Source organism: Nematolebias whitei, chromosome 7 (assembly GCF_014905685.2).
Source record: "Nematolebias whitei isolate Nwh7 chromosome 7, NemWhi1, whole genome shotgun sequence".
NCBI classification, from domain to species: domain Eukaryota; kingdom Metazoa; phylum Chordata; class Actinopteri; order Cyprinodontiformes; family Rivulidae; genus Nematolebias; species Nematolebias whitei.
In genome coordinates this window covers 8,997,116-9,012,036 of record NC_056504.1, presented here as the reverse complement: position 1 = coordinate 9,012,036, position 14,921 = coordinate 8,997,116, and the positions used below count along the sequence as shown (strand labels likewise).

The window sequence follows — 14,921 nt, the reverse complement described above, 5'->3', positions numbered from 1 at the left end:
AAAACGCAGCAGTCGTTTTCAACTTCTTATAATACTGAGAGTTTGAACAAATTCAAATCAGTAATTTAATGAAAACATGATTTGTAAAAGGTTTTAAAATTAGTAGCCAAGTCGAACATTCACGAGTGTTAGTACTGGAAGACAGGGTTCATCAAGAAACTGGCAGATTGATTATCTGGTACCAAATTATTTACTAGTGGGTACAAAGAGTTTGAAGTAAATGTCTGCGTCTAAAGAATGATGCAAGTCAAATTCTGCTCTTCAAAATAAAAGATTTCACTCAGTAAGCTACATCTTGTGTTATTGTATCCCACCTCACCACGCCTGCAATCCACAAATATACAAATTCATTTTTCTTTCCTCACTTTTTCCATTTATTTGTTACAATTAAGTCAAAGTTTACCATCACTTCTCACGGTGTCATCTATTCCTCTTTTCCATTTAAAACAAGTCCAGTAGGAGACTAATCTTTAGAACCTGAAAAGTCCTGAAGGCGGGGCGGGGGAGGGGGGGATGGGTGGGAGGTTCAAGGACAGGTTTGTGGGAGGAAAATGGGAGAGAGGGAGTGGCGCCACCCCTCAGAGCCACTTTGTGTGAAAAGATGTTTTTCTTTATTTCTTCTTCTTCGATAAACTGTGAGAATTTTTTTTCTTCTTTTTCCTGGAGTTTGTTGTTTTCTCCTCCTCTCGTCTTCTCAGGCCTCGTTTTGTTGTCGTCTACTCGACCTCTGCCTCCTCTCCCTGGTCGCCGTCCATTAGCAAAGCGGCGTACTTGCTGGCTGAGCTGAACTTCTGAACGAAGAGAAAACAGCAAACAAGACAAATATCACTCAAATAGTTTTGCGTAAAAATTAGGAAAATAAATTCAACAATGAAACGATTACAGAAAAGGTTACTCAGTGATCCGTTGCAAAAAAAGAACCGAAGTTAATGAAAACACAGTAGTCCCTCACTTATCACGGGGTTACGTTCCAGACACCCGCGCGATAGGTGAAAGTCTGTGAAGTAGGGACGTTATATTTATTTTAGTAATTATATAGATATATAAAGTCTTTGTAAACCCTTTCCACACCCTTGCAATGTTCTAAACTCTGGGGGCAGACTGGCCACGAGCACCGGGACATTTCCCGGTGGCCTGGCCCGCTCAGTGATCGCCGAGAGGGACTAAAGGCTCAGTTCGGGTTGCGCTTGATTATTTTAAATAAACCATGCCGCTTGTGCGGCTCACTTAGATAAAGCCTCCCCACCCCTCCTTTCTTTTTCCGAGGCTGTCTGTCACAGCAGACTGCTCTGCTGTGATAAACTGCTCAGAAAGAGAAAGGAGGGGGCAGGGGTGGGGGTCTGTCTGTCCCCATCACCAACTGTGTGCCGTGTACAATCTTACGTTGAAAACCCAAACGAGTGAGTCCGCGAAAGTTGACCCGCAAAGTATCGAGAGATTACTGTACTATATAAAATAAGTGTCAGCAAAACAAGCAGTATTTAAAAACCATTAAGAAAAGTTTCAGCTGACTTTGATGTCGCCCAGTGGAGGACTTACAGGGGTTGGGGTTTCTTCGTATTTCTTTGGCTCTGGAGGTGGTCTGGCATCCCGGTCTTTTTTGATCTCCTTTCTGCAAACAGAATCAGCACAAGACACTGAACGTTAGACTGTTGTGGGTCCTCAAAACACACAGGAAGACGCCAGAATAAAGGACCCAACGGTCTCTGCCTATTTTCAGTGAGTGAATTAACAAGTATGAACTGGCTGATCACACTGTGCTTATTATTCACCGTCAGAAAACAGTTGTAGCAAAAGAGCAAGTCTCACGGAGCAGTCTGACTTTTCACCCTGATACTAATACTTTTCCATGTTTATTACGGGGACTATAAAAATCTGGCTGAGAATTAAGTGTGCACACCAGACATCTTGGACTCTGCATGAAAAACAAAGAATACATGTAGAAATGCCCCTTACAGTCCTTTAAAGATAAGATAGCACTTTATTGATCCCGCAGGAAATTGTTGTGCCAGAGATTCAGTACAAAGGAACATACACAAGATATAAAAAAAAAATACCAGAGAATATAAAAATACCAACAATTATGTTCTAAACAGGTCAGGTGCATACATGTATGAAATGTTTTCATGTGAAAACGGTGTTTATTGTGGTGCAGGATTAATTTTGTTGTCCTATGTGTAGAAAGGGGGAGGAGTTGAAAAGTTTGATAGCCACAGGGAGGAAGGACTTCCTGTGTTGTTCTGTGGAGCACCTCAGTGGCTTTGCACCCATTATTAATCTCATAGTTCCTGACCTCTCTGCCTCCTTTTTTCGGTCTTTGCTGGGCGTTTCTCCTCGGCCCCGGCCAGCTCCTAGACCTGCAGGTGGTCCACCTCGTGTCCGTGGGACCCCACGGTCCCATCGCGCACCGTCAGCCTTGTTCTCGTCTTCAGGGGACAGACAGTTGAGTAAGATGCCAAAGTTTGGGTTGAATAGAACAAACAAGTTAATGTAAATATTTGTTACACCATTACATTTTAAATGTAGTTACTTGTAATTGTAATCGATTACATAAAATTTAAATTTTACTATGTTTGCCATCTGCTGAGCAAAACAACAAGTGAAAGAAATTGAGCAGTAACTAACTCAGAGTAATACTGCGCCACAGAAACTGGAAAATGTGAAGAGTCAATTTTGTCAAATGGACAAAAATTGATTACAACATTTTTTTTAACCTCAAAGCACCAGAGACCAGTGACTGAGTTTTACTAAGACCAGGATACTGAAGAGTGATTCAAGTGACACCATGTGTTCAGAGCTCTCTGGCAGAACTTACCTTTTCCAGATCCTCTTTCATCTGCAGAATTTGAAGAACTAAAGGAGGAAAATAAAAGTGAGGAGGAAAGTTTATTAACGATGTCTGGAACTTTCAAACAAGCTCACCAAGCCAAACGACTCTTATAGGAAAAACACATTCCAGACCTTCAGATGCATCAGCTGCGCTCTCACCTGAACTTAGGAGGAGTCGAACCACTCGGTGACACCGGAGAGACCGGCTGTCGGGGCTCTCCCTCGCTGGATCCCGTGCTCGCTGCACTTCGTTTGGCCCATGCGTTCTCCTTAGGTGGAGCAGGCATCACTTTGAGCGGCTCCTTTGTAGAGCTGGTGGAGGGCGGCAGTGGGGAGGAACCAGGAGAAGAGTTCCCTTCTCTCCCAGAGAAAACCTCATTCTCTCCAGAGCGCTCCCCATCTCGACATCTTGATCCTGGAGGAGGAAAGATGTTTCAGATTAACACTGAAAATGAAGAACTTCATTGCTTATTTAAAAAGAAACTCAAACTAAACTAGAGAAATTGCATTTCCTGCAAAAATGCAGTGTGACTGCTTATTGCTGAAGAACAGCTGAAATTAGTTAAAACATGCTGAACAGTAGCTGAAACGGAAGAACAAGCATAAATTAGCAGAAGAAAGCAAAAGGAACACATAGTTGCTGTATTAGGTTTAAACCAGCAGAAAATAGCACAAAAGTTAGGAAATTAGCTTAAGCTGAAATTAGCAAAAAGTAGCTGAAAATTAGCTGAAAAAGCAGAAGGAAGTGGAAAGAGCTGAAATGAGCTCCAAAATGGTGGAATTAGCTGAAAATGCTAAAATTAGCATAAAACAGCCAAATCGTAGCTGAAATATCAGATAAAGCTGAAACTAGACGAAAAAAGCTGAAAGGAGCATAAGCTTAAATTACCATAATGAAGTTAATTAGGTTGAAAGAAGCAGAAATTAACATGAACAGCTGAAATCAGCTAAAAAATTAAAGAAAAAAAAGGTAGTTGAAAAGGTAGAAAAAGCTTAAATTAGCACAAGAAGGCAGAAAGAACATGTTTGCCCAATTAGTCTGAAAGAAGCAGAAATGAGCACAAAAAAGTGGAAATTATCTGAAAAAAGCTGAAATTAGCAAAAACACAGCTGAAAAATAGCTGAAATGCAGAAAGAAGCTTAAACTACCAGAAGGAAGAGGAGAGCACAATTTTGATCAATTAGGTTAAAAAAAAAACTAGGAGTGAGTGCAAAAAATGTGGAATTAACTGAAAAAGCTAAAATTAACATAAAACAACTAAAAAGTAGCTGAAATAGCAGAATAAGCTGAAACTTGCAGAAATAAGCTGAATGGAGCAGAACAAGCTGAAATTAGCAAAACGAAGTTAGAAGAAGCACAAAAATGTTGCAGTTAGCAGAAAGAATGTAAAAGGAGCTGAAATAAGCTGAAAAAAAAATAATTTGCACAAAGAAGCTGAACCAGAACAAAATGTGAAAGGAGCAGTAAAAGGTGGTAAACAGATCTAAAGATTTGAAGGATGTTAAATGAGCTCAAGTCTTTTTCTAGGAGGAAAAAAAAAATAAAAGAAAAAGTTAAATATGTCAAAAAGTCAAAGTTGCACCAATACCAAAGTCACAGCAGGATTGTCCTGAAAGAGCTGAACATGTTGATACACGATTTGTTGAAATAGCACAAAAAATGTGCTGGAAAAAGACGTTCGTTTTTCAGCATCTTTCAGAGCTGAGAAAGATGCTGAAAAACGTAAGGAAGAAAAATGGATCACAATAGTGTGAATGCTTCATAAACATTCACACCATTAACTTTGGCTTTTGTTGGAAAAGGAGCACGAGTTACAACTTTTATGGCGGTAAAAGAAGATACCCAGTTAGAAATGCAAGTTTAGCTTTCAGTAGTAAACTCCAGTAATTATTCACCTTTTCCTTGTGAGGATTCACTTCCTGTGCGGGATCGTTCAGTAGGCGTTTCCTCGTTGCGCCAGCTAGGGTCCCTAAATACAAGACAAAGAAAGTGAAATTTCTCCTTTCAAAACACTGAACATTGTTGTACTTGTACTTTAGCATTAAAATAATATCAACCATGTGAAGAGGTTTTCTTTTAAATCATGAAGCGGTAAAGAGAACCTTCTCAGGAGAAATTAAGAATAATGCATTTTTTGACGGGTGCATCTTGTTTCACGACTACAAACAGAAAAGATTTCTTGAAAATGTACGATGTGAAACTTATCAAAGTTTTTTCATACCACTGAGTGACAAATCTTTAAATTTAAATACTGGCAAACCTTGGTTAAACTGAACTAAACTTCATAAAGTTGTAAAATTTTTTTTTTTTTGAAGACGCCTAAAAGTTTACAATCATAACAGCTCTCGGGTTGATCAAGAAATACTTTTAAGTGCATTATTATAATAAAGAAAACTCAAACATCAAAATGTTTTTATCCCCACTTACCTGTCCCTCATCTTTCTATCAGGTCCTCGGCTTTTGTCCTCCTCCAGCTGCCTTTGCAGCCTCTCTTCTTCTTTCTTTAGCCTCTCCTCCACCTCCCTCTCCTTGGCTGCTGTGTCAACTGGTTTGGCTCCACCAAAAATGGACGAGGCCCTGCTGCCGGAGCTCGGAGCGACAGATGGAGACGTCCCCCCGCTGCTGCCTGTACCTTCCTCCTCCTTTGGTACGCTGCGAGGCTTCAGGTTTAACTTGGGTCTTTGCTGAGGAGCTTTAGGGACGACAGATAAACTCATGAAGTCACAAGTCTGTTCTGTTCAAGTGGGGAAATGTGTCTGAAGTAACTTTGTTTTCTTCATGTACACTAAAAAAACTAAACAAAATAAAGTTATCCAGATAACCAGATAAGAAAGTCTATTTGTATAAACTCTCATCTCTCCTCACGTCTCTCATCTCGTCGATCGTATCGATCCTCCCGGTCCTCGTTACTCCGACTGTCATCATAGTCTCGACGGAAGCTACTACCAAAGGCACGACGACCTCCTCCACCATGGGAGTCGAAGCCTAAAACGACAGCAAGAGGGCAGGTAAGAAACAGAGAATTATGTTGTCAACAGAAAAGACAAATAAGAGGAATCACAGCTGCAGCTGGGCGAGCGAGAGGCCATGAACAGAAATTCATTCAACCTTTATTTAAACAGGTTAATCCCATTGAGCCCCGAGGACTCATTTACAAGAGAGACCTGAAAATGAGGTCAGAACGGGAATATTAAGAAATTATCATCTGAAAACTGAAGACGACAAAGTACATGCTTAGTGTTTCCCCTACCATTAAATAAGGAGCCCCCCGCCAACCCACAGGAACACAACAACTCACCTTTATTGTAGTCTCTACGGTCTCTGTCGTCGTAGCGATCCCGACGGTCCCGGTCGTCATAACGATCTCTGCGGTCCCTGTCATCGTAGCGATCCCGGTAGCGGTCTCTTCCCCCGTCGTAGCGATCAGTATCCCGCCGTGGAGCGTCTCTAAAACGATCGGACTCGTAGCGGTCCCGTGACCCTGCACCAAGACAAGTTTTCTGATGACTCCTGGACCTTGTTTACTAAATTCACTTTTCTTTTTTAAAAATACAAAACCTAGAGAGTTTCATTGCTTTTATATTTTCTCTTTTTTGAAAATAAAGAACTGAACTCCAACGTCATTAGATGTCCCCAAAAAACAGAAGTTAGACCTTTTTTTGGTTTGCAATAACACCTGGAAAATTAACGTTTTAAAAAATACCAAAAGCCGAGCTTTGTTTTTGAGAACAGTTACATCACACACACAAGAGCCTTTTTTTAAACACTTGAGCACATTAAAGGTTTCCCTTATATTTTCAACAGTTACAGGTGGTTTCATACTCCATCTGAAGCTGAACAGTCAACTTGTGGTCGTGAGATGTTCATTTTCGCACACACACACACACGAGACACACAGCGCAGAGCTCCTGGGGAAGCCCTCCTGCTGTAGTACATGTCACAGCACGAGTTTCTTCTTGCCAGAGTCTCCACCTCGTCCCTGCGTCCACCGTTTGGCCACAAATCTGTCACGAACGCAGCGCCACACTTTTTGGTAGATGGACCTCTCCATGCACAATGTCTGAACCATCTCAATCCACGAGTGTGTCTTGAAGAGTCGCACCGATGGATGTATTCTCTGCCGTCCGTGTTGCCTGCACACGCGCTTCTGGAGGTGGTGTAGCTGAAGCTAAATGACGTTTCTGTCCGAGCGCTTTCCCACGTAAACAAACACGCCCACAAACTTCCGATCTGTCACACTTTGTGCTCCTGGGAGAAAAAGTTTAGTCCGGGCCTTGTGTCGAGAAGGGGCTGACGAAGCTATTCTGAGAACAATGACAGGATTTTCATCACGCAACTACACCAACGAGACAGTTTCTCGGCTTCGGATGTAGTTTGAAATAACCTCATATTGATAAGAACATAATAAAAAAAATTATCTTACTTTCTCCAAAAGGATCATCCCTCCTTGGAGGTTTGTCATCTTGGTCCGAGCTTGGCCGAGCTCTCCAGTCACTGTCCGTCTTGTCTGGACCCATGTCTCCCATCCGTCCACCCCTGCCTCCCATGGGTCCACTGTCTCGTTCTGGTGAGTGAAGAGGAATCAGTCAATCACCAAAATTCATCACCTTAAAGAGGTCACGTGAAGAAACGTGTTTGGGTGTTTTACGTCACTACAAGACGTAGAAACTCCTAAAACTCAGGCACTTTGAGAGGATCTTGCTTCAGTAAGAAATTCTAAGTTTGAGCAGGATTTAATAAGAAATTAACTTTAACAACACGGCAAATATTGCTGTAAAGCTCGAGCACAAATTCTAGTTTCTTGCCGCATAATTATCTCCTACCCCCTTTAGATAAAATTTGACAATGAAGCATTAGCTGCATGCTGAAGCCAACATTAGTTTTTGTGCCACAGCATTTTTTTCTAGCTCAGAAAATAGCTTCCTCTTGTGAAAAAGAAATGGGTTACCTTTATTAAAAACAGCAGGTTAATAAGTAAATAGACAAAGTCTTTTAAAATGTAACAATAAAGACCAGAAATACACCTTTATCATTGGACTGGTCTGCGATATCAACACGGATCCTTCGGTTCCCCAGGTTCTGTTGACAGAAACGGGAACAGAGAATTCTCAGGTGAAACAAGCACTTTTAACAGTTTGTTTTACATTATACCAAAATAAAGCAGTAATATAGCATGAGCTGTATATTTTTCAGAGCGGGACAAAAACAACTCAACTCAGCTAAGCTCAAGTCTAGTGGTTTCTCTCACCTCTTCATTTAGGGTTAGGGCACTCAGAAGGGACTCCAGATCATCAAATTCAGCATAACCAAAACCTTTCAGCCTCTCTGGGTTACTGGGTTCACGAGGGAGACGCACTGCACTGATCTGGGAACAGAGAGGGTATTACAAGACAGATTTTACTCTAAACAGAGCCAAAGTGACAGAAACTCAAAGCGTAATGTAAAAATAGGGAAGCCATGCATAGAGGATGGGCCGACCACGCACACTGAAGTGACACGAGCCTACCAACAAGGAAATAACTTTTTTAAATGTAACAGTCTTAAAAATACAAGCAAATGAGTTTATCAACCACTTTTTGTTACACAAAAAATATCACCACATGTAAAAGCCAAATTAAGTGTAAACAAGCGGTACACCAATGTCCCGTAGCGGAGGGACTTGAATAGTGAATGTTTGATTTCGAGACGAGTGTTTTTCTGGAATGGAGTTAAACGGGGAATGAAAATAATCCTGAATGTTTTTGGTGCAAGATGTTCAAAGTGGGTAGGAGTTACGCTGGGTGCAAGTAGTGAGGCGTTTTCCTTGTCTTTTGAGGTGCAGAGACGGATGCTGGTGAGTGGAGGGAGCAATTTTACTGACCGGACACAAAGGCAGAGCCAGGGGGTGGCTAATGGTGGCCTTGGCCACATACATTAATCTTCAGCCACCCCAATCATTCGAGGAAACTATAGTTTTAAGCAATATAAAAACTAGAAAGCATAGTTTCCTCAAATGGTTGGGGTGGTCAATTTACATATGTAAAGTTTGGTGGCCATCTTGGATTTTGACTTGGCAACCCAATTTTTGATAGTGACCGTTTTTACATCTAGATGCAGCTGAGTTGGCATGTTGCTTATTTTTCAAGTTATCCAACTCACAATGTTTGCATTTTTACATGTACGGTGGCAGCCATTTTGGATTTTGATGTGACAACCCATTTTTTTTAAAGGAACCTAGATGAACGAACAGACCCAATGAGGGTATTTCCAATTCACCCCTTTTACTCTGCGATGGGGGGCAACAAAAACAAAACGCTGCGAGTGTAATCCCATAAAAAGACTCCTTCAAGGAAAATCTGATGAATTTCCAAACAGTTTAACTGAGACGTTGAGTCTCTGGTCAGAAAACAAAATAACTTTGGGTGGACATATACAATAGTTTTAACAAGTTTGAAATAAAACCTAGAGCCTGTTCAACTTTAAACATCAGAAAATAGATTTTTTTTTATATACAACTGGTGGCAGCCAATTACCCTACATCAAGTAACATGACTGAAAATTATGTTTTTGGTGTGGAAGTATTTTGCCACATTCAGCTGCTACACATTTCACACACGTCTTCATTAGCAAAGACATAGTAAGAAACCATCCACATAAATCAAGAGGCTATCAGTTTTAAACTGTAATAAGCTCCTGAACGCTCCATTCCAATCGAGGCATCATGGAACAACTAAAACAGCTGAGTTAAACCTTCAGGTTTTTGACTACAGCAGGTGCTGTACGTCGTGGTAGTCTGAAACACATTTACTGGATATAAGCACATTAAACTGAACTACAACTGAAAACAGAGCTGTGTTGCTACAGACAACAAACTTGTGGTAACTGTACACTGGGTGCTTTATGCTCCGCTGTGCGTTGACTACACCTACTGCCAAGCCACGGAAGAAGTCTTTTATCGAGTCCTCAGTGACGTCATAGGGCAGGTTGCCCAGGAACGCCGTGTACGGCGGGCTGTGGGGCAGTCGGGACCGGTCAATGTTGGGCTCACGGGCCGCACGGGGAGCTGTGGGCAGGATTGAGCGATCGATGGGTGGAGCCCGGTACGTATCCTCCTCGGTGTGCCACGATGTCGAAACTGAAAGAAAAAGAAACAAAAAACAACCCAGAGATTAATCACCAGTTTTGGTTATTTGTTATTTTTAAGCTTTTCTAATCTTTGCTCAAAATGTTTAATGAATAAAAGGGAGAATTACGAAACAGAAAACCAGTTCAAAACATCTTATGTTCACATGCATTCAATACAAGAAAAAAAAAAAACAAATCGGAGAAACTATTTGCTGCTCGTTTTATCACGTCAGCCATTTTGGAGACGGTTTTGTACGCTCCCAGTACACAAAGTACAACAACACAGTCTACACGACAGCTTTTTATCTTTAAACCCACGAATTAATGCAAAACGAGCAGCTGAATATTAACGATGTGCAGGAATCATAAGCATAATCATAAAGATGTGCAACAAAAATATGTCAAAGAAAATAAAACTAAAGGCAGTTAAGACCAAAAAAAAAAAAAAAATGGCATCCAGGCTGAATAAATACAAATTTCACAGTCACGTGGACTTAATATTTTGAAAGTTAAATATATATATTTCAAATAAAAACAAATGTGACAGTAACTATAGCTACCTGTGTGGGACAAAAGAAGAGCAGTCCTTGCAAAGCTATTATTTTTCAGATTTCGTGCAACACTAAAGAAAAGCTCTAGAAGCAGCCGTGCAACAACAACAACTATACAAAGGAAGTAACACCATCAGAGCCCACTGTTTACACTGGGGGGGTTGCTTGGTGTCCACAATAGTCTTTTATTTTAGTAACACAGACCCAGGTAAGAACACTAGTAAACTCATAGTTTAAAGTTAAAAAGATATTCATAGCAGGTGTATGACAACTTTTCCTTCTGTAAGACACAGGAGCGAGCAACCTGCAGCAGGTGAAACACTGAAGCCACGTTCTCCGCAAAACCAGTCTGACCCAACTCTCAAAGGTTTTCTTATTTAAAAACGACCAGAGACGACTTTACAACACATTTCAAACTTTACAAGAAACTACGTTTTGGTGTTACGAGCTGAACGAGACGAGTCGTGCCCTTGACTTGAAGAGCGACACCGAAGATTTTAGTTTTCTGAACGAACCAATGAAACTTTCAGTAAAAACATCCCACGATAAAAGTGGGATTTAAAGGTTGTGAACTAAAACTGATTTTAGTTCAGTTAGTTAGATTTTAGTTTGGGCTGCTGATTATCCATGCTGCTGATCTCTTGCCTTTAAGCTGCTGTATTCCTACCCATCTGCTCACAACAGACTCATGTTCAGGCTGCTGTTTAATACAGCGCATTAGATTACATTATTATTGTTTAGCGTCTATCTTAGATCCTTGTATGGAGATTCTTTTTTATGCGTCATATTTTTGCTATTTTTGGGCGTAACTGGGACCTCGAGTGCACAATTTCGTTCCACCTCATGTACCACACGTGACGCGAATGACAATAAAGAACCTGGAACCTTAAAAGACGTGACCGCTTCAACCAGAAGCAAGTTTATGATTTAATCTCAGGGGACATTCAGAACGTTACTTCACAATTGGTACCTCACAAAAGGTTTATTGTCTGCGGGCTCAGAGCAAAAACAGGGAATTAGTCTTTTAATCTTTACTGTCAGATGTGATTTCTACAAGTTTTCATGCCCTCTTTAAAAACGTCTTCTTTAAAACGCACTGGTTTTAACTTGACCTTATTCAAACTGTCTCAGCGTACATAATAATCAGCAATAGAAAGCTGGCAGGTAGTAGCAAGTTTTTAAATAATTCATATTATTACCAACGGGTGGTAAGACATGCACAGCAGTAACAGAACTCTTACCGCTGTGTAAAACTCAAAAACCTAAAGTACAAACATTATTTCACTGTTCTGCATCTGACATTAAATTTTGATTGATAGGAAAACTTTCTGCACGCGCTCACCATCTCCGTCCAGGTCGTCGGTCTCGTCGGCCCAGCTTGTGGACTTGGACGGGTAGCTCGGAGGTGCATTACTACTACTACCTCCACCGTCTTCAGCCAGAAAGTCATTGAGAGTGAGGGTCTTTCCCTTCTTATTCTTCTTCTTAGCTGCAGGAATGATGCACAGAGAATGTGGGTTAGTGACACATAGGAAGGTCTTAAGCATGACTTTATTTAGCAGTTGCTTCTTCAAGCCAGCCAAAATTATTTGTTAAGTAATGGCAAATTGTGCAGCTTTGTAAGATAAGAGGGGGCGTGAGAGATAAAAACAGACTAATGACCAACAGTCACTGTAGCTTTTCCCGCTCAGGGTGCTGAAAGAAAGTTGTGACATCTTCCAATGATCAAGCTGTCCGCTTACAAAAAGGTTAACGAAAAACATCTGTGCCCACCTTGTGCCAGTTTAGAACTGTGATAATTAATACAATAAGGTCTAAAAAAATAAGTTTGAACAGAATCAAACTTGGAACAGAATAAATATACCCGCTATATTTTTATTAACATTTGATGGGCATGAAATGTCAAGTCGCTGCAAACTTTCACCTGCCAGGATTTAATGGCAGCTGGGGGAGGACAAGGCAACTTTTTAAGATTATATTACATTTTTTCCCCTTAATGCATCACATTACAAATGTAGCTGCAAAAATCCAACACTGGAACGCATTTATAAAGACGCGGTTTGTTGAATGTGCTGGAAAAAAGTGACGATAAAAATCCAAAATGTCATTAAGTGCACCCACAGCACACCAGGCGATCGTCAAACCAATAACTTTATGTGAAGGTAAAGGCGTTAAATAAACAACAACGTGAACTATTAATTACAGCACATCGTTTGACTATTATTTATTAAAAAAATCTGAATTCTGGAGGCTGACGGAGCTCACCAGCTTCAAACAACTCAAAAAACTGGTTTGATCCGTTTTAGTCTTGAGGCTGAAAGAGGGGGGGGACATATAAAAACAGAAAATCCCAGATGTCAGGACATTCTTCACACACCTAAAGACAAAATACACACACACACAGAGCAAAAGTGCTCATTTCACACTCGCATGTCCAGTTCACTGAACTTAATCGCCTGTAATAAACGATCAGTAGAAGCTTTCTGAGCATCACCTCCTAGTTGGTGTGTCTTTATGAAAAGAAATCCAGAAATGAGTCTAAAAATACATAACAGGCATCATGAAAATGAGTCATCATGCCTCAAGGAGACTACCTGTATAAATAAAGGTTGAATAAACTAAAATAAATTAATTAAAACGTTGCTTAAGAAGCCTGTACTGTAATCTGTAATCACTCAGCGATGTTTATGTAAAGTTTGAGTCCATTTGTAATTACTAAAAAAAAAAGTTAAGGGGATAACCTTTAAAAAATGGTATATATGGTTTAGAACACCTGATTTGTCTCAATAGTGAAAATATGAGATGTATTGAGATATGAGCATATATTAAGAAACTATTCATTAAACGCAAGGCTTGAGGTTTTAAACTAGCTAAAAGATATAATATGGTAATTATATTTTCGTAAATTATGTGGGGGAAAAAAAAAATCCTGATTGATTATAAAAATATATTCGTATATTTTGGAAAGAACAAAAAAGCTCCAGTCTGGAAAGTCAAACGTTTTCCACATTTTATTTCAATCCTACACTAAAAGCAAGTTGAGCCGCTTCCCTGACTTTTGGAGACGAACCCCGGCCGGGAGCCACAGTGTGCGGGGCCTGAGACCGCTTTTGTCTCCGTGTCTTTGCGGGTTTGGTCAGCGGAGAACTGCTGACGGGGGAAGTCTCCGTGCTGCGTTCAGGGCCTAGCGCTCGTCGCAGCGTCACGATCCAAGTGCGCCATCAGCTGCGCGGGACTGAGCCGGCTCGGAAACACAGCTCCAAGTTGGAGAGCTGACGTAAAAAAAAGTGATCAGGATGCGACCCGACCGGGCCCAGCTGCCCCGATTTATCAAGACACCGGAGAGCACACACGTGGGGAGACTCTTCAGGCGGATCCTCAACCCCTCCTCCACAAATCGCGCCCCGACGCTCGTCCGCCCCGAGCGCCACGGCGGAGCTACTGACTCACAATGTGCTGCCAGCTCCGCACGCAGTTAGCGACGTCTTGTTAGCACGTCGCCGACCGTTTCACACGTTGCGAAACAAATAAACTCAGCAACCGATACGCTGCACACCCACCCAGCGACGTTCACAGAGAGAGCTTGCGTTTGAATTTGTGGGCTGAAACGCTCGGATCAGAACAAGTCGTTCATTCGCCTTCTTCCAGGAGCAGCTTCGCCTTAGCGGGCAAACGCCACCGATAGACGTGCGTACAGGCGCGAGACAACGAAACGGACCGCTACGCAGGCAAAGTAGCAACCTCACGATTTTATAGGTTAAACTGTCCGGAGATATAACCCTCAGGAACTCCCAGTAATAGACTCAGATCGTTCACCCACATAAACCTCACCTGACGCCGCCATGTTGGAAAGCGAATTCGTTGAAGTTCCCGGATGAAGGCGTCAGAGGTTTATGATCGGGAGCGCGCATAGCGCCGTTCACGGCCTGCCTCCTCCCTTGTTTACCTCCTGGCTCATTTCTGCTTCAATGATGTATGTGTGCTCTGTTTCTCCTTCAACAGGTTGTGGCTGTCATCACCGACATTTAAAAAATATATATTTTTCACTTTTTCTTTTTAAGAATTTACGAGTATTTTTTTTTAGATATCCTGAGATAACCATGAGAATAAGTACATTTTGATACAAAAACTTTTGCCCAGACTTCGTAATGGTATTAAAATCGATAAACCTATTTTTGTGGGTTTGAGAGATTTTTTTTCCTCTCCCTGCAATAAGATATCAGATTTTTAAACCTTTCCAATGTAATATTACACTCAGGAGATTTCTATTTATGAATCTAGTATTTGTTGTTGGAGAAATCTGTGCTCACTGATGCTGATGCTAAAGTTTAAAATTCTCCGTGACTATCTGACACCTTGATACAATTAGCAGAATGACCTATACAGACACCTCCCTGGGCGTCCACCTTACCGTGGTGGAGGGGTTTGAGCGTCCC

At 41.3% G+C, this 14,921-nt stretch overlaps 1 protein-coding gene across 1 annotated transcript; it reads right to left on the bottom strand.

Annotated features, from left to right (window-relative positions):
• Window positions 1–356: 356 nt before the first annotated feature.
• Window positions 357–14,367, bottom strand: LOC119411697 (eukaryotic translation initiation factor 4B). Its single transcript, XM_037678608.1, has 15 exons — window positions 14,317–14,367; window positions 11,828–11,974; window positions 9,739–9,944; window positions 8,079–8,195; window positions 7,855–7,909; window positions 7,254–7,394; window positions 6,129–6,311; window positions 5,696–5,815; window positions 5,258–5,522; window positions 4,726–4,799; window positions 2,989–3,244; window positions 2,816–2,853; window positions 2,294–2,426; window positions 1,540–1,612; window positions 357–791 (listed from the first exon to the last, which is right to left on the bottom strand). Exons 1-15 carry the CDS (start codon window positions 14,327–14,329, stop codon window positions 717–719), a joined length of 1,896 nt encoding a protein of 631 aa, XP_037534536.1. The 5' UTR covers window positions 14,330–14,367; the 3' UTR covers window positions 357–716.
• Between the last annotated feature and the right edge of the window lie 554 nt (window positions 14,368–14,921).